Source organism: Lottia gigantea (assembly GCF_000327385.1).
Source record: "Lottia gigantea unplaced genomic scaffold LOTGIsca_87, whole genome shotgun sequence".
NCBI classification, from domain to species: Eukaryota; Metazoa; Mollusca; class Gastropoda; family Lottiidae; genus Lottia; species Lottia gigantea.
Window position 1 is genome coordinate 108,967 of NW_008710867.1, and position 23,063 is coordinate 132,029.

The 23,063-nt window shown below is 36.8% G+C and overlaps 2 protein-coding genes across 2 annotated transcripts; one reads left to right on the plus strand and one right to left on the minus strand.

Moving 5' to 3' along the window:
• Positions 1-3,753: 3,753 nt before the first annotated feature.
• LOTGIDRAFT_236749 (hypothetical protein) lies at positions 3,754-12,331 on the plus strand (the record flags this gene model as incomplete). The annotated part of the gene is made up of 17 exons (XM_009067848.1): positions 3,754-3,870; positions 4,351-4,621; positions 6,025-6,109; positions 6,430-6,636; positions 6,822-6,962; positions 7,139-7,246; positions 7,515-7,676; positions 8,077-8,263; positions 8,503-8,537; positions 8,988-9,210; positions 9,428-9,498; positions 9,882-9,953; positions 10,218-10,343; positions 10,667-11,342; positions 11,513-11,616; positions 11,805-12,012; positions 12,213-12,331. The coding sequence occupies exons 2-17, from the start codon at positions 4,521-4,523 to the stop codon at positions 12,329-12,331; spliced, it is 2,625 nt and encodes an 874-aa protein (XP_009066096.1). The 5' UTR covers positions 3,754-3,870; positions 4,351-4,520.
• A 2,483-nt stretch (positions 12,332-14,814) lies between these two features.
• Positions 14,815-22,726, minus strand: LOTGIDRAFT_179792 (hypothetical protein; the record flags this gene model as incomplete). The annotated part of the gene is made up of 3 exons (XM_009067849.1): positions 14,815-15,646; positions 15,798-15,802; positions 22,712-22,726. The coding sequence occupies 3 exons, from the start codon at positions 22,724-22,726 to the stop codon at positions 14,815-14,817; spliced, it is 852 nt and encodes a 283-aa protein (XP_009066097.1).
• Positions 22,727-23,063: the final 337 nt, after the last annotated feature.

The following is a 23,063-nucleotide window of genomic DNA, read 5'->3' on the forward strand; positions in this document are numbered from 1 at the left end:
CAAGAGAGGGTTCCTACATGACACGCTTTGATTGGTTAAAGATAACATCATTTGAACTTGACTGTGGTAGAAAACTTGTTAGATTACAATGGAGACCAAATTTTAATTAGATTGAGGGAACGTACACTTCCTTATGTCTTTGCCTGATGACACGCCTCCTTGCTACAATTTTAGCGGTCATATTTTATCACGATATAATTTTCTGATTTAGGGAGGTCTCTTTGACGATATCGAAGAAAAACCCAAGAAAAAATTAGCAGCAGAGAAAACTGAAAATGTCATAATAGAAGAGGAAGAAGAGGAAGTTGAAAAAGAGGCTCCACCCAAAGGTGAGTACAGATTTGATAAATACATGATATTAGCTATGTGGACTCTCTGAAAGGGATGCTGACATGCTGTCCAAGGTATGTCCAATTTCTGTATCTTTGGCATTGCTTTCTGAATTTAAGCCTGTGATTTTTTTTTCAGAAGAGACCAGACCAAGAACTAAGAGTGGTAAGCGTGTACCAGCTGGTGGAATCTCTATTTTTGGAGGTATGTAGATCCTCATTCCTAGATTTCGTGATTTCTAATTGATATTAGTATTACACCCTCTATGTTGGCTTGCTGCTGATCATCAACCCTTCAACCATCGACAATACCGTGGATAACAACAATCTGGCTCTTTGACAAAGCTCTTGGCATTGTTCTTTCCTGGATTATCCGTACTGGTCTCCAATCTTTTACACATTGAATGAGATGGACATAGCCATGGAAACGATGTCATGATTTATTTTTATTTCTCTAGGTGGTGATGATGATTTATTTGGTAGTTCAGTAAAGGTTGATAAGGAACCTCCACCACAGGTATCACAGCCGACAATCAAACCTATCTCAAAGCCGTCTGCTGGAGGGGGACTGTTTGATGATGAGGATGATGACGACCTGTTTTCTACTGTAACGTCAAAACCTGCTCAACCCAAAACAGGTCAGTTCAAAAGGAATTTTTTTCTTATCATAAGGATTTAACATCCTCAACTTTCCCTCATTGCTCACTGCATAGTGCTTATCATCTTTCATCCTTATGTTTTACTTTTGTAGAGGCACCAAGTAAATCAACTACCAGCAAAGCTCCAGCAGCCTCCTCTCTTTTTCTCGATGATGATGATGACGATGGTGATTTGTTCTCGAAACTTGCGTCTGCTCCTACCCCAGATGTAGCAGACGACACAAGAGTTAAGGATGCCAAACCTGAGAAAAAAGTAAGTGGCCATTTCTTTGATGCAATAGTTTTACAATGAATATTTAAATTCAATGAAGACTTGAACCCTAAAAGAACATGGCTGACAATCTATATGAAAATGGCGTAACCATTCATGTCTAACAAGAGACCTGTAAATTGTTAGCAGTGTTGGTTGATTTGGGTATATATTTGATGCAAACATTCCCACATCTGCATATTCTTATTTTTAGCTGCCAGCAGGAGCTGTGTCAATGTTTGGACCAGGTCCTAATCCTCTAGCTGCTGCCTTGAAGAAGAAAACTCAACCTGAGTCAGATGACGAGGTAAAGTCATAATCTGAGCCTAATTTCCCTCATTGGACACTTTATAGTGTTGTCCATTAGCTAAGCCCAATTTGGAGCTTGTGAGTTGGATTGTCATTTGCTAGTCGATGAGTTGCCATGGTTTCGAATTCTCTTCAATTCTGATACCGGTGTCAGTGCTTCCGAAAGCTTTCACATCCTTTTACCATTTGATTTTATTTCAGAACAATGATTGGTCGTCAAGTGAGAAATCTCGCAGTAGCAGTGTTCAATCTAAAAACTCGGCCAGTGGTCAACTAGGAGGATCTAAAAGTGTGGACAGCCTGAAGAAAAGTGACCGTTCTGGGTCCAAGTCTAGCAATGCTGGTAGTCTCTTCGATGATGACCTGGATGATGAACTGTTCTCACCAAAATCTAAATCCGACAGGTAATATTCTATTTTTAACCTTTCAATTTCCTGTCTGACGTCCTGGTCCTGTAATTCCACAAAACTTCTGCAGGTGATGTCCTGGTTGCGTATACTAATTACAGGTTTGGTCCAAGCTTTTGTCTTCTTAATAACCTTTTTCTGTGAACCCCCCCTTGAAACTTGCCCCTTTCACCTAATAATTCCTTCAAATACTATCAAATATAAATAAATATGTCACAAGATCTGGTCATTTTGGAGCTCCAAGCAGACATGACTGGCAAATACAGCCCCAATCCAACCAATACCCAATACACAAGAAACAGTTATGTATTTCTATTGGCCTCAAGTCTAATAGATAGCTAAGAGTATAATACAGTATAGAAGAGCAAGCAATGTATGTGTGTTTCTATGGTAACCTGATATCTCCATGTTCTTAACTCTCTGTTATTCTTAAAGTTACTATACTACCAACAAATTATAACTTTCAAAATAACTGACCAGCTGGTAGAAAGGATCCTTATTATTCCGGTTAACCCAGCTGTAAATGGGTACAGAATAAGTCATCTTTCCTCATTATTCCAGTCAACCCAGCTGTAAATGGGTACAGAATAAGTCATCTCTCCTCATTCCAATCAGGAAAGATCAATGCCAAGTGTTTTGGCCTAAGACCAACTGGTAGAAAGGATCCTCGTGATCCTAAGTTGTAATCCTTGTCAAAAATAGCTCTTTCTTTCTTTCACCGGCTAAAATAACATCAAACCTTTAAGAGCTCTAGACTTACAGATAAAATCGTGGGGTGTTAACAGTCTATCAGGCTATTTGTACATTAGTAATTATGTAATGACTTCCCTTGTAATGGCTTCCCTGTAATGGATTCCCTGCTGTGTACAAAGGTAAACATACTGAGTACTAATTCAAACAGATACTAATACTAGTGTCTGATTCTACGAAAATTAAAATGGTCCCAGATGGTCAAAGTTGGACATTGGCCAGCATTGAATTTCATTCATGTTTCAATTTGTTATTAAGGAGACTATCCCACATATCAGTACTTTAATTTAAAGTGGCTATAACCTTTGATTATGAAAATGTTATTGAAAAAGAAATTGAATGATGGATTATTACACCTTTTTGGAATGTAGAGGTTTTGTCAAGGATCAGCTGGTAGAAAGGGGGCTCAGATTTTGTACTCAGAGAACTCATTTCTGACCATATTAAGAAGCCAAAAACGTACCAAAATCTATATCTTTTTGATTTTGTACAAAGTCCGTAAATGAATCAATCTCTGCTGAATTGAAGAAGGTTTTGCTGGGGTTTAATTCTCACTTGCTGGGGCCCAGCCAATCACGGACCTCACCCTAACGACGGGGCTGAGCTGGTTGGTTGGTTGCCAATGGCAAGTTAACGTCTGCTTCCAGTCAAGATGTGCACCAGTGGGCTATAAATAGTAACATTTAAGTTACACTGGCCTAATATCCTTTGATATTAAGATGAAAACTGATAGGGTTGTATTAACTAGTAGTGGCCTGGCACCAAACTGATGGTTCCACCATAGTCTGCCTGTGTTACCCCAAGAGTTATTTTTAGCAATATTGTAAGGCATGGAAGATCAAAATGGCTGCTTCTTGGATTAAGTCGAAATTTGGACACAAAACAAAAGACAAAGAGTCACCGCCGCCTGTTACACCTAAGAGGTAGATATTTTAAAAGTTTTTAAAGTGCTCCATTTTTAGATTTTTGACTCATATATCAAAGAATTCCAGGAATTTTGGAACCAGATCAAGTTTCTTCAGAAAAAGGTTGGTTTAGGTCTTGATTTGATTATGTTCTTTCTAGTTTTGGAGGATAATTTTCGATTATGTTTTTTCTTGTGGATGATTCTGAATTTTTGTCAGTGTTGATGGATTTTGAATTTAGAATTGTGTTTCGAGACTGATGTGATTTGCTCTTAATTTTTTTAATTTTTATGTTTAGTTCGAATACAAGTTAATTTTCAATGTAGTTTTGTTAAGTGTTTTGAAAGTTTTGTCAGTGTGGATGGATTTTGGTTTTGTAAAGTGTTTCTGAAGTTTTGTACTAAGACAACCCTGTGTTCTGCAGGCTTTGTGCATTACTGGATCAAATTCATTTCATTTCCATCGTTTCACAATTCATTTCAATTCATTCCTGTGTCCATTGTATTTCAATCCTTTTCATTTCAATTTGTTCAGTTCATTTATTTCGTTTCATTTCATTTTAAAAGAAAGTTCATCAAGGAAGTTTAAAATGATTTATTTAGTCATGGTCGAGTGAAAGGGGAAGTTTTGATCTATCTTGTCGTTTATAGTTGTTTTTATTCAGATGTATTAGTCTTACCGTGTCGTGTCACACTGATTTTTGTCAATGAATAATTACAATTAATTCTGTGAACTTTGCAGATGCAAATGAATGACTTTTTTGGATTGTCATACACAAAAGGACCGATTGAGGAAGAGTTAATAGCTTAATTGATTTGTTTAGTGGAAAGGTTACCTTAAAGGACCGGTTGAGGCATTATGAATAGTAATCTATTAGACAATATGTAACGAAAGCACTGGCCTAGGATATTATGGAGTTGTATATCTTGCTAAGTACTAGTATACTATGTCTTGTGTTTCTACATTTTTTAAGTGGATTTATTTTGTCAGGCTATCAAAGATATTGCACATAGTAAGTACTAAAAATTTGCAAGTATATCGCACAGTTTTTTTTACCCTAAAGGGGTACATGTGACAAAGAATTTTGAATATTTTGCGAGAGGTCCCCTGTCAATTTAGCCCTATTACCCAAATAAAGTCTTCGATCCATGAAGGGAGCTGCCGTGGCTTAGTGAGTTAGACCCTTGCTTGCTAACCAGAAGGTCCAGGATTCAATCCCAGCATAGGTTGAGTTGATACCTTCGGATTTGACAAGTCTTTTTTACCTTTGTATGTGATGCAGGTCGGAGGGACTGACATGGAAAAAGTGTCTAGTTGTTCGAATGGGACAATAAACCAAGGCCCTGCGTGCTACAGGCTGTGCACATTAAAGATCCCTTGACTCAGGGCTAATGCCACTGTCCTTACAATATTCCCCTCATTGAACACTGCATGGTGTCTGTCTTCATTAGCCCATAAGGAGCAGAAAAAGTAGGGCATAAAACTCCATTCATTTCATTTCATTTTTTCAATTACAAGAATTTAAAAACTAGGGGGAGAGGGTAAGCTGGGCCAGTCTAAGTTTTGGCCAACGTTTCCCACTGGTCCTGGCCAGTCCTCCCCACCTACTCTCTATCTCTAAGTGATATGAATTTTATATATTTATGTATTGAAACAGGAAATTGAGACAGGTCTGTTCAACATCATGGTCCTATACATATTATACACTATATAGAAATATATAGAGAGGAAGAGATAAGAGAGGCATTATATAACTATCACCATTTCCCTTTACTCTTAAAGTGATTCACCATTTCTAGGGGTTGATTTTAGTCTTGAATATATGTAAATAGTCTTCAGAAGTACTAGAAATGTACGGAAATCACATAATTCCTTTAAAAATATCTCAAACTAGGAATTTTACTCACTATTTCTATAGATGTCTTTTCTATATATGACAGTGTCTCAAGAAAAGACGGGCTGTTATTATAACAGAAGCTTATAAAAAGTGAAACTAAAGCCCCCCCCCCCCCCTCCACTTGGCTTGTATGAAAATTAATTGAGAAAGTGGTTTATTATAATATGTAGAAAGTTAATACAGCTTGGGGTTATATAGTTTGTTTATCTCTAGAGCTATAAATAGTGTCAGTAATCAACCAAACGTCTGGTATGTTTTAGTACTTATTGACAACATACTGGATAATCTTTCTATTGAATATCAGATCACCAGGAGGAGACTGGACCCATCTTCCACCGTTGTAATTAATTTTTTCCACCAAGCCTTCAGTCTTAAACATAAAAGTTTAGAAAACCTCTTGACAATCTCTTTACAAGCTGGGATTATTTATGGAAAGGCTCGGGAACATGGGGTCCATAATGAATTAAAAAGGGACACAGTCAGTGTGTTATTATGTTTTATTTTTTGGTATTTTTCAGTAAATCTAAAGGAGGATTATTTGGGTCCAAAGAAAATGTTTTAGCCAGTGGTGATGAGAAAAAATCTGACAAACCGACAGAAAAGGTAAGTGAGAATTGTTCGTTTCAGGATTGTTCTTTGAGGATGGGGTGTAGCTCACTCAGTAAGAGCGTTAGAATCTTGACATCATTTGATTGATGTGGGAAAGATTGATAACTAGAAGGTCCAGCCAACTGGCAGGAGGGATGCTCACCACACAGCGATTGATGGTACAATAATCTGGGAAAGGTTTATCCTAAGGGTCCCAGGACCAACTAGTTAGCAGGATCTTCAAACTCTTTCAAAAAAGAGACAAAGAAACAACTATATTTCTCAAGGATAACAACTTAGGTTCACAGGGATCCATTCATTTGAACTATTTATAGAAAGAAGAAAAGAAAAGTGAAAGTATAAAATCTGGATTATTTGAAGATGAGGGTGATGATTTATTCGGTGGTCCCGCACCAAAACCAGCTGCCTCTAAACCAGCTGCGGAAGCTGCACCAGCGAAGAAGAAGCCAGTAGGAGGAGTGTCCTTATTTGGCGGGGCTGATATTTTGAAGAAAAAGGACCCGGTTGAGGACACTAAAAAGGTAGAGATCTTTACAATTTACTGTATAAGCTTAATTGCGAAAATAATGCGCACCTTTTCAGAAAAATCTCTGTCACCATCAATAATGTGCAACATGCAACAAAAGATATTGTCCCAAAGTTAAGTCTCAAATTAATGTCCCAAATTTGAGATCTTGGTGTAAACTTTGATATTGGTTTATTCTAGAATGAAGAGAAGGCCAAACCCAGTAAAGATGGTAATAAGTTATCTCTATTTGATGATGATGATGATGAGGACTTGTTCTCTACCAAAAAATCCTCCACATCACAACCAAAAACACAGCAGAAACCAGCAGAAGTCAAACAGGTATGCACTAATGACAAGCGAATCAAAATATAGTTACAATTCCTTGTTTTTCTCCATCTCCTTTGTAATCTAGCAAGTTTTTTACTACTGTCATGTTCTAATGAATTTATTTTTAACCAATCAAAGTATATGGGTAAAAACCAGATGTTTTAAATTGTACCCTTGACCCTTTTCAGAGGAAAGAAGGTGGTAAAGGTTTATTTAGTGATGGGGATGATGAATTATTTTCACCCACAGAAAAACCCAGAGCTGACTCTGGGGGTAAAAAAGACACCAAAACACAGGTTGGTTACATTTACTATCTGATCACCCCCTGGACCTCTTTTGGGCCAGTCCACACATGCATATTTAAAGTTATTTTTGATAGCAAGCTACTGGTTTGGAACATTTCATTACAATATTAGGGGTGTTTTAACAAACTATTTAGAAAATGTATTTTGGTCTCATGAACAGTGTGTTACAGTTTTCCTCATTGCCCACTGCATACCAGTCTTCAGTCTAAGCTGTAGAAGAAAACATTAGAAGTAAAACTCCATTTCATTACCTTATTAGGAAGAAGACAAGTCAAGTGCCAAGAAAGCAGCCCCAGTGAAATCACCCTTAGGATTATTTGATGACGATGATGAAGAAGATTTATTTGGATCTTCAGCAAAATCAGAAAAGAAGGTACTGGTAGCTGGAGCCACAGAAACGGAATCCTCAGATGCACCAGAGGTAAGCACTAGACTATGTCTGCTTGCTTCAAAATTTTCTTCCACAAATATATATCTTGGATTCTCTTTCCTTGCTGCAAGATTTTCTTCCACCAATATAGATCTTGGAGATACATTCTCTTCTGCTTCAAGAATTTTGATCTTCTGGGAGACATCACACGTAATTGTGGGATTCCTCACTTCCTTAGCAACCAGAATGTGCATTTTTGGACTGTTATGAAGTATTTGATTGCCTGACTAGTCTCATTTTGGAGCATGGCTAATTTAGTCCTACTGGATCCCCTGATGTTAAATTTATAGTTGAAAAGCTCCTCCCATGACATTTTGGATCATTGATAACCACCTTAGGTCCATCATTGCTAATAATGGTGTGGTTCATTTTTCTTTTAAATCTTTTCCAGGCACCAGTGGAAGAAAAGCCAGCAGAACCAGCTAAACCCAAGAAAATGCCTGGAGCTGTATCTATGTTCGGAGGACTGGATCCCACGGCGCTGTTAAAGAAAAAGAAACAGGATTCTGAGGAGAGAGAGACTGAAAAATCTGAAGATAAAGAAACGAAAGATGAAAAGAAAGAAGAAGCTAAAAAATGTAAGAAATAAATGCGAGATGTGGTTGTAGTTTTTGTTGCCCAAGTCTGCTGGTTTTTTCAGACGTTGCATGGAGCAGTTCAAATTTGACAATGTTTCATTAAAGTTTAGCAGAGTTATTGCCCATGTCTGCATTAATCAGAGCTTAGATGTTTTTCTGTCGAAGTTCTTCATCAAAATCTGCATGGAGGAGTTCAAATTTGACAATGTTTCATCCCAGATCTGTTTTCTTCATTTCAGCTGATCCATTGTTTGGTTCTGATAAAAAGGAAGAGGTGATTAGTAAAAAACCTGCACCACCCAAAACATTACCTAAAACCTTACCCAAAACCTTACCGAAACCTGCTCTTAAACCATGTCTACGTTCTCCCACCTCACCGTCACAATCTAAAGCTGTTCCATCAAATACATCTACCCCCTCTTCTCCAGAAGTAAGTACCAATGCACATTTTCACCTTGATTTACTTGATTCTTCACTCCTGTTCAGAGAATTTGCGTCTATATATTAGTCTAATCTCAGTCAGAAAGTCTGACCATGGACAAGTCATCTTTCCTCATTATTATAGTCAACTCAGCTGTAAATGGGTACAGATAATCCAGGAAAGATCAATGCCAAGAGGTTTGGTCAAGGACCAGCTGGTCCAGAAAGGATCCTTGTGAACCAAATAATAGCTTAGACTGGAGAAAGCAATAGTACGACTTACAAATACATTTTAACATTTCAGTCCACTGCCTCGCCTACATCACCAACACCATCTTCAGGACCGAAACCATGGAAACCTGCCGGTGCTGTGTCCATGTTTGGTGGAATGGATCCATTAGCAGGATTAAAGAAGAAGCAAGGTGCCAGTTTTGAGCAGCCTTCACCTTCAGAAGAGAAATCCCCTACGGAAGACAAGGAAAAGACAACTCCTAATAGTGAAGCTACAGATGACAGTATTAAAGATGGTAGGGAACTTCTATATTTATGGCATTAGATAAAGCCCCGAATATTGGGAGAGCCACGATGAGTTGGAACGCTTCCATGCTATCCTGAAGGTCCAGGGCATTGCCTATCTTCATTTGGAAATACAGATCCATTATGATTTGTGTTCATGTCTTAAGATTTTGGTGAATACAGATGTATAAATACCTTCTGGAGCTAAACTTTTTGATTTTTTTTCAGTACCCAGTCCTCCATTGCTAGAAAATGGCGTTCCTCCAGCACCAACGTTAGATAATGATACTTTAGGGGATGTAAGTCTGTTTTCTGTAAATCTTCCAATTTTCTGTGCATTTTGTTGTTTGTAGTGCATGTTAATTTTAGATGTTAGATGTAGGCCAATGTAAACAAAGCTTCAAAATTTGTTCCGTGTTGGGTAGTTGATAATTGCATTTGTTCATATTTGAAGAATTTTTTAAAATAGATGTGGCATGTCCTTGATTTGATTTTGATTTATTTATTTATTTATTTATTTATTTATTTATTTATTTATTTATTTATTTATTTATTTATTTATTTATTTATTTATTTATTTATTTATTTATTTATTTATTTATTTATGTTTAATTTATTTAATTCATTCAGTCATTCTAAAGCATGTGTTATATATATTATTTGTGTTGTATTTTCTGGGTAGTTGCCTGTTATTTCAACACCAACATCAACACGACCAGGTCAAACTTCAGGAGGAAAGATTGGTTCGTTACAGGTGCTTGTTGTTTTAATTTGTTTGTTTATTGTTTGCATGATTAGATATCAAAAGCTTGACTGATTGATGAGATGTAAAAAGGTTTTCTAAACTTTATCGGGGACACTGAAAGCATCCATTTGCACGATTCAAATTTTCAATCAGACGTCTTTGACTCTTGCAATCCACTTAAACTAAATGTTTATGATGTCACTATTTCAAAAGCAACAGCTGTGCAGCAAGCCAATTTCATAAAATTTCAGTATTTTTTGTGTTATTTTTTAGGCTAACCTAGCTATCAATCCAGCAGCATTGCTTCCTGGTTCTGCACCACCCTCAACAGCACCCGAACCTATTGCAGCTACTTTTGATGAACCTGCTGAAGCCAGTACTCTTAGCAGTAAAAATAAGGTCAGTACAGCTCAGGACAACTGGATGAGAAATCAGGGGTTAACCCAGGACAGCTGGATGAGAAATCAGGGGTTAACCCAGGACAGCTGGGTACAAAATAGGGGGTTAACCCAGGACAACTGGGTACAAAATCGGGGTTTAACCCAGAACAGCTGGATGAGAAATTGGGGGATAACCCAGGACAGCTAGATGAGAAAAGGAGTTTTAATTTTTCATTGTGTTATGCCCCTGTCCAAATCCAGAATTTATGCGCCTCAGGACTTAATTAATCATCTTTTTTTCTTCCTGTTTTCAAATAACGACATCCATTTTCCATTTTGCAGGAAAGAGCCAAGATTTCTAGAAAACGACGCCCACAAAGTCGATACGCCCGTAGATCACGAGTGTTCGAAGATGGCGTAACATATGAAGACATTGCTTCCATGACCCCAGGTGATGCACAAGGAGACAGTCCAAATCTAGCTAATGGTGTTGCTAACGGCAACGAAAGTCCTAGAGCCAGTCCAGAAAAATCTCCATCATCAGAAAGGACGGCAACGACAGAAAAATCACCTGAAAAATCCTCTTCACCTGCGAAAATGGATTTATTCGGAAATGATGACCTCGTGGGTGACATCTCTTCAGAAAAGACCACATCAGCCTTAGTTACGGAGGACAAGAAAGAGGATAAAGATGTTTTCACGTCTGGCAAATTTTCATCAGGGGCAGATAAGTCTGATTCTAGTAAACAATCAGCAGATGACTTATTTAGTGATTTAGACAAACCGAAAAAAACTGAAACTGTGGATAAGGAAGATTTGTTCTCCCCTCGTGCTAGTGACACAAAATCTGATAAAACTGTTGCTAAGGAACGAACGAGGTCCAAAGCAACAGCAGACGAAGATGACTTATTTGCCAGTTCGTCGGTGAAAGATAAAAATAAAAAAGATAAATCGAAGTTAAAGATTGTAGATGACGAGGATATTTTCGCTGATGCCAGTATTAACAAAAAGAAACCAGGTACGCCATCTTTAAACTTTTCACTTGAATTGTCCTCAACACTAGCGCCACTCCATCGGCAACATAATTACGCGATATGTACCCTAGCGGTCGGTGAAGCAGCCATTAGCAAGTGACATCACATGATGTAAACCCAAATTTGCTAATTATTTTCTTGTTTTCTTTTTTAGAGAGTAAATCTAAATCAAAGGAGAAAACTCCAGTAGATGCGGAAGATGATTTTTTTGCTACTTCCAAAAAACGATCCAATACTAAATCGAAGGAGAAGGATGAGGTAAGATTTCAGAATTTTAATGCCAGTCTAGTCTGTAGCACACGGTGGCTCGGTTTATTGTCCCATATGAACATCTGAGATGTTGTCAAGGACCAACTTCTAGAAAGAATCCTCGAGATCAAGTAGTTGTGCACGTGTTTCTTATTAAGTTTTAACTCAGACACCATTTTTTCCGTTTACGTTTCCAGCCCGAAGAAGATATATTCGCATCAACCTCAACTACAAAAGATGACAAAAAAGAAAGACGGAGACCGAAAAAAGCCTCAACGAAGGACGAAACATTATTTCAAGATGACACAGACATTTTTGCTGACATTCCTTCCTCCAAAACTAAAGATTTAAAAAAGAAAAAGAAGGCACCAACAGAAAAGAAAGGAATTTTCAAAGATGATATAGGTTAGTTTTTGTCCATTGCTCTTGCCACGTTCCCCGATATTTCTTTCAGCTCAATGTCAGCTCTTGTCAATTTGATTTGAGATGAGAGTCTTTGTACTGTAGAATATTCTTGATTTTGACTCTTCGCTCCTGTGAGTTATTTGATTATACCCTTTGTTTAATCCATCTTAACAAATTTTCTTTTTATTTAAAATTTTCAGATGATATTTTTGCTGATTCGACGCCAGTTGTTGGAAAAGCGAAGAAAGAATCCAAGAAGAAGGAAGAATCGAAAGACGCGACAAACGACATCTTTGACGACCCCCTCGGCACAAAATAAACTTCAAGTATATGTTTGGGTGTATAGAATTTTCTCTAAATTTTGCAAAATGTGATCAAAATTCTAGAGGAAGAATTCAAACTTATGGATTCTTTTTTGTAGGCAACAAAATAAATTCCTTTCGACAGAAGTAAAAAAGGTCCAGCCCCTAAGAAACGTGACGTATATTAGCTGTTAAATATTGTTACAACCAGAGTATAAGGGACATTGAAAATTGGAATGATGCAAATTGATGCTATCAGTGTCCCTGATACACATAAAAAGTTTAGAAAACCTTTTTACAATCCCATTGTTTTGGAACTGTACTTTGATTTTTCCAGGCATTTTTTTCTTGTACCTTTGTGCAATAAAATGTAATTTTTAGTACAATTTGATTTTGTCAGCCATCTAAACTGTGCCTTTATGAATGTATTTTTTTATGTAGTCAAAATAACTTAATGTGTACATACCTTTGAAAATTTTTCAGGAAATCTGTAGAATTTTGTATCGAAAAGTTATGAAAATTTGATTCTTGAACAAAAAAATTCTTTGGTAAAAGGTATCGTTCATTGATTCTCTTAAAATGAAGGTCAAATTTTTTTTTTGTGTGTGTCGAATGCCAAACGTTATGTTCGATTAGCAATGTTAGATATGGATAATATATACTGTTGCTATAGGAACATGGCCAGACATATGATTGTTGTGATTTTTTTTTAATTTGAGATCAAGTTTTTGATTGGTTACTTGTACATTGTTATCATTGATTTGATTGGTTAAAACTAGCGTTGTTATAGTTACGATGTATATTTTTGTAAATATTTTGTATATTTAATTAGTATTTGAGCCTCTCTTTGGAAAACTGATCTGATTGGTCGATCATAATTTTGAATTTGAAATTAACCAATCAGATTACTGTGCTTCCTCAAATTTGGATTGACGTTTATCAGAATAAGGCCCCTGTAATATTAGGAGATTATTAATACCCAAAATAGAAATATACCCTCTTGTGTTTTTAGGGGGTGATAAAAACGCCCCTAGGTTTCCGAAGGTTAATAAAAAGGGCACTTTTATGCTACAATGCTTCAGTATGGCAGTTGCATTTTAGATGCCATCTTTCATTTCCCAAAAAAGGTGGGTAAAAGTGCTTCGAAGGATATCCAAAATGGCTAAATCTCGGCTCATATGAACTAATATTTTGATATTTTTCAAAGATTTAGATTAATAAATGATCATAAATAGCTTCAGCTTGCATTTGTTACCAGCTTGTCCTTGGCCAAACCTTTCGGTTTTGATTTCATCTGTACCCATTGACAGTTGGATCAACTGGAATAATACGGAAAGACAACTTGCTTAAGGTCACCTGAATTTCACATACTAAATCTACGACCACCATTTTGCATGACATTACTTAACAGATGATGTCATGTTAAGATTTTAATGCTCTACCAACTGTAACTACAGCTCGTCTCCAGCATGTTATGACGTCATGTAAAGATTTCAACACCCTAACCAACTGTAACTACAGCCCCTCCTCATAATGATATGATAAAAAATAACACAATATCTTTTGGTTCTACTACATATTTGATATATTTTATATTAATAATCAAACTCAATAAAAACAAAATAAACACAACAAAAATCTCTATTTAATATGAATATCTGAACACAGGTTCTACTTCAGCTCTCATCATCACAGGAAATGTAAAATCCATTGACTTGACAAAATTATTACACGAACTCCACAGCAAGTTATTATTATAGTATTTGTTAAGATATGAGGTACAGTGTTTGTAAAATAACTTTTACACTTGCTGGTGCCTGGCTCTCTAAATCCTCCTGAAGGTGAGAAAAAGACTTATGCCACTCCAGTGCCTCTGGTGTCGGCTTTCAACCCTTACTGCCCGGGTGCATGATAATGCTGTGGTAGATAGAAATTTCTTAATCATTCTAATAATATCAATTGACAAAATGAAGCAAATTTCATTAAGTTATAAAAAATGACAATTTAAAAATCGAACTTAATGAGCAATCATAATAAAAAATTTTATGAATAATTAATTAAATTATGCTCGTTTATATTCATAATATTATCTTATTCACAAAACTGTTCAGTTAGTCACTATCCTTGTCAGTTAGTCACTATCTTTGTCAGTTATTTCAGTTAGTCACTATCCAGATTAATCAGTAATCTGTTCAGGAAATCGCTTTCTTGTTTAGTTAGTCACTATGATCCCTGTTCATTTAGTCTGCTATTCTATTCAGTTAGTCACTATTCTATTCAGTTAGTCACTATTCTGTTCCATTAGTCACCATCTGTTCAGTTAGTCACCATCTGTTCAATAGGTCTTTATCTAATAACCAGACCTTTCTGTTCAGTGAATCACAACCAGTTCAATAGCCAATTCATTCACTTTACATTACCATATACCAGCTAATACTGTTCAAACAATCACAATTCGGTTATTATATTGTAAGCTAACATACCGGTACCATAAACACTATCATAATCGAGTAGACTTGTTAAAAAATGTTTTCATCAGCAAATCAAAGGAAGCGTTAATAACGCCCCAAGATAAGAAAGATCTGGTATAATTCAGATGACAACCACGAAACACTTTTCTTATACTGCCATTCCTATCTTTCCAAAGAATCTGAAAAGTTTTCCAAGAGGTCATGTATTCCCCACCCAAATGAGACTGCATGCGAGTCTTGACCACATTAACAGGATAGAATATAGTACTAATCATGGCGCCAAGCACGGCGCCAGATACAAAGTCTTTGAATAACTTCACCGAGCCTTCGTCACCGACCTTCGTAAAATTATCACGAAAATATTCCCGTCCACAAAAAAAGAGGACATTACTTGGCGCGTTTCTCAATAAGATGGTTGAAATTCCTCGATAATACTCTCTGTAACCATGGATACGAACTTCTTTAAATGCATGTAGAGTATTTTTGAATTTATTATGATATTTTTTGTCTTGCATCAGAGTTTGAACACGTTCGAATGGAGTGAACATTGTCTCAAGGCACCCAGCGAATATTGCTGCAATTGTTATATAGACGTATTTAGAATGAACGCCATTTTTCTCTTCCAGAAATCTTTGGAATCGGTAAAAACTGCCGAACATGACAGCCAAAGAGGAAGTCTTCTGCAATAATGGAGGGAGCAACCCTCGATATAAGTTACGTATGCCCTCTTTCTGTAACTGACCAATGGCGCGGAAGGAAGAAATTCCGTGAAGTTGTTGACGGAACATGGCCTTGTTTATCGGGAAGGTGACAGTGATGTTAATAAACGCTGCACCTCCCCCACAGAAGAACTCTGCGTGTCTGTGATATTGGTAACCAGCTAATCCGCCATATTTACTTTTATCACCTTGACCAGACGTCAATTTGGACCGTTCCATTATGCGAGGTAGTGGGTTCAGGAGTAGTATTTATACAATTATGTCACCATCTGGGTTCTGTTTAGTCTTTCAACCTCCCCTGAAAATAAAAATAGAATACTTTGATTATTTAAGTTTTGAGCTTGATTGTCGTCTGCTCGACAAATCTGCTTCCCTGAAAATGAAAAAAAGAATCCATTTTTACCCTTATTTTCCTCCTTTGTCTTGATTGTCGTCTGCTAGATTGAAGTTGTACACCGTTATCCATGCCACTGAACTATAGTTGAACCTTGAATAAACTTGTCAAAAAGTAGTTATTTGACCTCGTGTGTACTTATGTACATAGCTTAGTCTTTTTGACAGTTGTTTTGGTCTACAGTTCTCTAATGGCTTACTAATTATCTAAGTCTAATTCATATTGAATCGTTTTCATTGTTAAAATAGTGATCAATAAATTAATTACAGAGCAATTTAAAAAAATATTATTATTTTTCATGTTAATTTTCATTGCGCTCCATGAAACGCCAGCATCTGTTGCAAGTAAAATAAAAAGTCCATCATTTTTTAATGGCCTAGTCTATGCCTTCTGCTCATCAAATTAAAACATGATTTTCAAACTGATGTTGAACTAGGCCTATCCTATGTTCTTTTTTGTAAATTGATAAGACTCCTATCAAATCAAATTTAAGTAGGGTCCAAAGATATTTCATTGGCACATTATCAGTTGTTACATAATACTGTACTGCTTTTATAGGTGGGTCAAATTACACAAAAACCAAAGGGGCAAAGTCTAAGTACCCACCTAGCCCCATGGCCTAGTGCCCCATTCGATACAGCCTATTCAGCAGGTATGGAGAAAGATCCAAAACTTAATTGAGTGTCAGTTTTCTGGCCTAGAACTAGTCAGCTATTGTCTTGACCTTCTTACAAACCTCAGAACAATTTAAGAAAGTTATTAATGTCATAAAGCCAACAACCAACCAACCCACATTCAAAAATGGGTCACCAATTCCAAACCACAAAACCAGCCCGTTTCTGCCAGATCTAGCACTTATGCCCAATGCCAATGGCTCAGTCGTGATTCTGGAAGGTTGTTTTAAGATGACTGAACATTGAAAATTGTCTCAAATGTGTGAAAACTGGAAAAAATTACCTAAAAGATCCATTATTCCGTCAAGTTATTTATGTTCAGTTATATTCAAGGGCAAGTAACTCTGATAATATTTATGGACAGCCAAATCTTGCTAAAAATATTTTATATTGAATGCGGATTTCACAAAAAGTAAAACACTAAAGGGAAGTAACTCATCAATCTTATAATCAGACGATAGATTTTTTATTTATTTATTTGATCGTTAATTTCCCCCTAGAATTAGACAATTTTCTGCATTTATTGGACGTTGATGTTGACAGAACTGTACAGGAAAGGTATGTTTTATGTTTTTGGACCTTCAGGGGGTCTACTTATGAGCTGATCGCCATAAAAAACAATCTAGGCCTAGCTAGGCTAAAAAAACTGAACTCTGAATGCTTCTGTTTCAAAGCCTGTAGTAGGCCTACTGTTTCTTAGGCTTTGGAAAAAAGCTCAGATGGATCTTATTAAAAGAGGGCTTGGAAATCATTGACATTAGTCTGGTGTTCTCTTGTTAATCACTGACCAAAAAATTGATGTATAGGCCTAGCTGAACAAGCAAGTCATTTTTCTCCTTTTTCCACTTTCTTTCAGTTGACCCAGCTGTAAGTTTAATCATTATGAATTGATGGATAATCCAGAAAAGATCATGGACAAAAGATTTGCATGGCTTCATCCAAGGATCAGCTAGAAGAAAGGATCCTCCAAAAGGTAAGTTATTCAAAAAGTACGGTACGGTACCCTACAAATTGAGATGTTTCTAAAATTCTTTTCTTAAAAAAATGGTTCTTTTTCAACAGGAATAAATTATTTAATTATCAATTTACAAAAACAACAAAAACAACCTTTTGAAATTAAAAAAATTAAATATGGTGAATTGGCCATTACTTGGCCTTTTGTGGTCCCAAGTGTGTCACTTTTAATTTTTCAACGTCCTGTAAGCTTATATCACAATAGGCCATAGTCAATCGTAGCGTCATTCATTTAAAAGTAGGCCTAAAAGTAGGCCTAAAACACACAACTTCCTTAAAAGATTTAAGTTTTCTTCAATTTCATTCAAATATATCACATTAAAGCGTGTCATGAATCATTTTGGGCTCAATGCGTAAAATAGGCCTAATGTTATTTATGTTAGTCTTCAAATACATCACAATGGATCGAATTGCATGATAATTGCATCACAAAATTATGAATTATGTCCCTTTTCTGTCCGCTAGACCCACTAAATATCCTTTCACCTCTGAATCATAGTCAGCACTGGTCGGTTTTTCCGTCAACACCCACGTATCGTCTGAACTCTCCACTTTATTTCGACATAAAGGACAAGTATTATGGGATAGATGCCACGAATCGATGCAAATTTCACAAAATTCATGACTACATGGAAGAATGATTTCCGACTTTCTTTCCATACAAATACAACACTCACAATCATTTTCTGTTTCTGGGACAGGATCTTTAACTCCATCGAATATCGTTGACGCAGTGATGTCACGTGGTATCCGTGACAACGGCTGCTGATGTGGCAACAAGTTGGAAACTTGCTCTGTTATTTCTTTGTACATGGCTATATATTGTCTTAACGTTAACAGACGTACCGATTCCACTTTCTTATTCTCCGAATTTAATTTCATGCATCGAATCCGAACACTTCCTTTCCACAAGATAGTTTGGTCCGTGCCCTTTTTCACAACGAAATGTAACTGTTTCCCGCGATGATCGGTGAAAGTGTTGGTAACCGAATTCAATTCTTGAATGGAATTTAGAAATTCGTCGTAACTTAGTTGAGCTGCCTTATGAATGACCTCTAGGTTAAGTTGCAGACGTCCTGCATGATGACCTAAGTCTGGTAGACTCGTTCCTTGTCCCATAGTTACCTTGAACTTTATTACATTCTATCTTCTTTCAAAACTGAAATGTAAAAGAAAAAAAGTCAGAAATGAAATCAATGAAAAGAAATCAGAAAGAAATGTACCGGTAATGGAGTTTTACATCCTACTTTTCTGTGCCTGGTTGTGCCAAGAGGACGGCAATGCCATACAGTGTACAATTAGGGAAACTAATACCTTGACCTATTTTAGATTTTCTATCAATCTTCCAATCCTATGCTAGACTGACTAAAGATTTCCACTCACTCACGAGGTTGTTGCTCTCTTCAGGCCACAAAATAAACAGATTGCATAAGAAGAACACAAAGCTAGTCATAAGCCATTACACAAGTCCAGTCGTCATGAGTTCACTGTCTATTTTGCGCAGTAACATCTCTTGGCTTACTACAAACTAAGCCGATAACAAAGTGAAAGAAAAGGCCCCACCCATTTGTAATGAATCCCTCTACAAAATTTCTGTGAGCCCTGCATTACAGTAGTTACCTTAAAATCCCCGACCAGTGCTTCTAGAGTCAGTAAACCCCCGGCTGACCATCCCACAAAATGTAAACAACGACCTCAGCCCATCTAAACCGATAATTTATTCAAAATGTCTCTGATTAAGTTAATAGGTCAATCTGTTCTTTAACAATTTAACTGTAGTCCGTAGTAAACAAAAAGTTCTTAAAAAGAGTTTTCCCCCTTTGACCGTGTTTGGTCCAGTGGTTTGGTCTAGCTCTATGACAATCGAGTCTATAGCTGTATCTAATTTTAGTTCTCTCCATTACCTTATTTGGTAATAAGGAAGGGGAATCCCTGTGACGTCACGTGATGAACACGAGGTTGCGGGTTTGACTCTATTCTGGAAAAAGTTTTAGTCATAGATCGGCGTGGTTTAGATCGTAATATCTAAATTTAGGGACTAACGATCCGTTTTACAGAAAGGTGTCGTAAAGTTAAAGTGACGAAGAAGTTAAAGACGAACTCTGATCATCCAAAATGCAGGTAATTTGATGGTTTTCTTGAGATTTCTGAAAGGGAATTCCTCTATTTTGGGGGAATCCCTACCTTTCTTGTAGTATCTCGTATCATCACATAGTGCCACGATGTTTCAATGTCGATCTGGTTAATCCAATGAGATTCTATTCGATCAAAACTCCCAAATGAAATAGACGATAATCTGTAAGCCCTACTATAATTTGGTGTAGGGTATTGAGATGGGTAGCCACCCATAGCAGAGAATGTTCACCCTTCTGAAACACCTGTAGGAGTGTAGGTTAGGATCTTGTACTTCAAGGCATGAAAGCCAGGCTCTTGGATTAGCTCGCTCCAATGTCAGACATAACACAACCCCAAATTTAGCTTGTCTTTTCATTATTGTACGTTTTCAATTTGATATTTTAGGATCCTAATGCTGATACAGAATGGAATGATGTACTGAGATCAAAAGGAATAATTCCACCAAAAAAAGAAGCGGAAATTTCAGAAGATGATATCGTAAATATATTGGAACAGACAGTTCAAGAAAAACAAAATGGTAAATTTAGTTTCTGGTAGCAGATCTAGCTAGGGTAGCAATATATTAAATAAATTGTACATAAACAAATGCAGCCAATCAGAGGCCTCAACAGAAAATCTGTAAACAATCAGTCAAAAGGGTTAGAGTCTTTCTGACGACGGCTCGTATTGGCTGTATTTCGATGGTCTACAATCTAATCAGATCACTGCATTCCGTGATACAAGAAAAGTGACTATTGCAGTCAAGGTATAAGTATGTAGTTTGATATTGTGAAGATGCCTCGGTCCTAAAAGTTTGGTTGTTATTCTAGAGTAAAAATATTTTGATTACAGGAAAAGCTATGGGTGACATGTCACTAAATGAATTAGATGATATTGAAGATGGTTTGGATGATGATGATGAGAGAATGTTTGAACAATATAGGTAAGAGTTGTCTCCCTTCACTCCACGGTAATCATAGCCTTGTCATTCAGCATTTCTGTCTGGAGAATCTTGACTTGTCTCAAAATTAACAAACCCTAAATTCATTTTAGGCGCCAGAGAATAGCTGAGATGCAAGCCATACAGTTGAAGTCTAAATATGGAGATGTAGGGGAGATAACTAAGGCAGATTATGTACGGGAGGTTAACGAAGCTGGTGAAGGTGTCTGGGTTGTTTTACATATCTACAAACAAGGGTAGGTAACTGCTTTTTCTATCACAAGACACAGCTCTGTGGATAACAGCAGTCCTTGAAAACTAAGCGAATTTCGACCATTTTTCATTTTGGAAATTTTCAGTCATCATTCATTCATTCATTCTATCATTTATTCATTCATTCTGTTTTCAATTTCAGGATTCCATTATGTTCACTAATCAACCAGCATCTATCACAGCTTGCCAGAAAATTCCCCATGACCAAGTTTTTAAAAAGTATCTCCTCAGTCTGTATTCCTAATTACCCAGATAAGAACCTCCCCACCATCTTTGTGTATTTTGAAGGTGATTTAAAGAAACAGTGGATTGGTCCTGTGTCTTTTGGAGGAATGAATTTCAAAATAAATGGTAAGTTTTGGACATTCGTTTTATCGAAACTTACAGGGACTCTCTAGGGAGAAGCCTCATTGTTCCTTTCGATCCAGCTGTAAATGAGTACTGATCATCTGGGAAAAATCAATGCCAAGAGGTTAAGGCAAGGACAAACTGGTAGACAGGTGGGTTAACTGGGAAAGATCAATACCAGAGGTTTGGTCAAGGACCAGCTGGTAGACAAGATCCTCGTGAACCTAAGTTGTTACCCTTGTAAAAATTGATTATTTCCATCAGGTTATTTCTAAGTGTTGAAATTGTTGCAGTCAGACATGACTGGCTTATCTTATCCAATCCCTGTTTCTAAATTTATAATTTTTCTACTGTAGAATTGGAATGGATGTTATCACAAGTAGGAGCCGTGGCATCTGATGTACAGAAACCAGAGAAACCAGAGATTAAAGATGTCATGAATATCGCTATCAGACAGAGTAATATTAATAATGATAGTGATGATGATGATTATTAACGTCTGGATGAACAAAAATAATTAACGTCTGGATGAACAAAAATATTCAACGTCTGAAAAAGATTGTGCAGGTCTGGGAAAGATCAATCACATTAAAATAAGATTCAAAATTCGTTTCTTATTGTTTTCATCTCTATTGTAATCTAACAAGTTTTCTATTGCAGTTCTGTTGTTGTTAGTTTTAACCAATCAAAGTGTGTCATGTTGGACCCATCATCATTGTTATGTAATAAGACAATCTGTGATTGGTTAAAGATAATATCATTAGAACAGGATTGTGGTAGAAAATGTGTTAGATTACAATGCGGATGAAAAAAACAGAAAACAAAATTTTGAATCTTCTCAAAGCAGGCAGATGGAAATGTATTTGAAAGACCAGTTTCTGATTTATTCAGCCTGGTGTTTATGAGGTCTAATCAGATATGACTGGCTATCCACTGCCTATGTACAGCAGAATCAATGTATGGTTTCATGCATCTTTTTTATTGTATAAAATCATTTTTTATCATATTTTATTTTATTTATTTTGTAAATTTCATTTCTGAAAAAAAAAACATTGAAAATTGGAACTTTTTCTTATTTCATGAAATGGAAGGGAATATTGACTCTTCGCTCTTTTAGATTTTCTTTTGTAGTACCTAGCCCTTTCATAGTTATAAGGAGTGAGAGCCTACGCTGGGACTACTCTCAGAAGCACTGGCACAGGCATCTGAATTTTTCTTATCATGAGGAGGATTCTAACCCACAGCACCTAATCACCTAGCAGAGGACATTCAGACTTGTTGGATAATGATAAAGATATAAATAATGTACATGCACTTGTTTATCTAAGGTTATCTCTACACACTGAATATAATAAATCACCCTGCCTTACCCCATATTCTTAAACATGCAACGCCCTTCTAAATTTGTAACCGTAAGAACTTACATATGCATATAACCGTCTGAGAAACCGGTTGGTCCATCATGGTGGAGGAATTGTTAGGGTCATCACATCCGTTTATCACCTCTCAGGAACTGGTAGGGCAATCACATCTGATCACGTCTTAGCAACTGGTTGGGCCCCATCACGTCTGAGCAACTGGTAGGGCTATCACGTCTAAGCAACTGGTAGGGCCATCACGTCTGAGCAACTCGGGAGGGCCATCACGTATGAGGAACTGGTAGGGCCATCACGTGTGTAGAACTGGTAGGGCCATCACATCTATATGTATATAACGTCTGAGGAACTCTTAGGGCCAAAATTGCAGCAAAAATTCTGAATGGTATCGCGGCAACCACTATATTCAACCGACCCTATTAGTA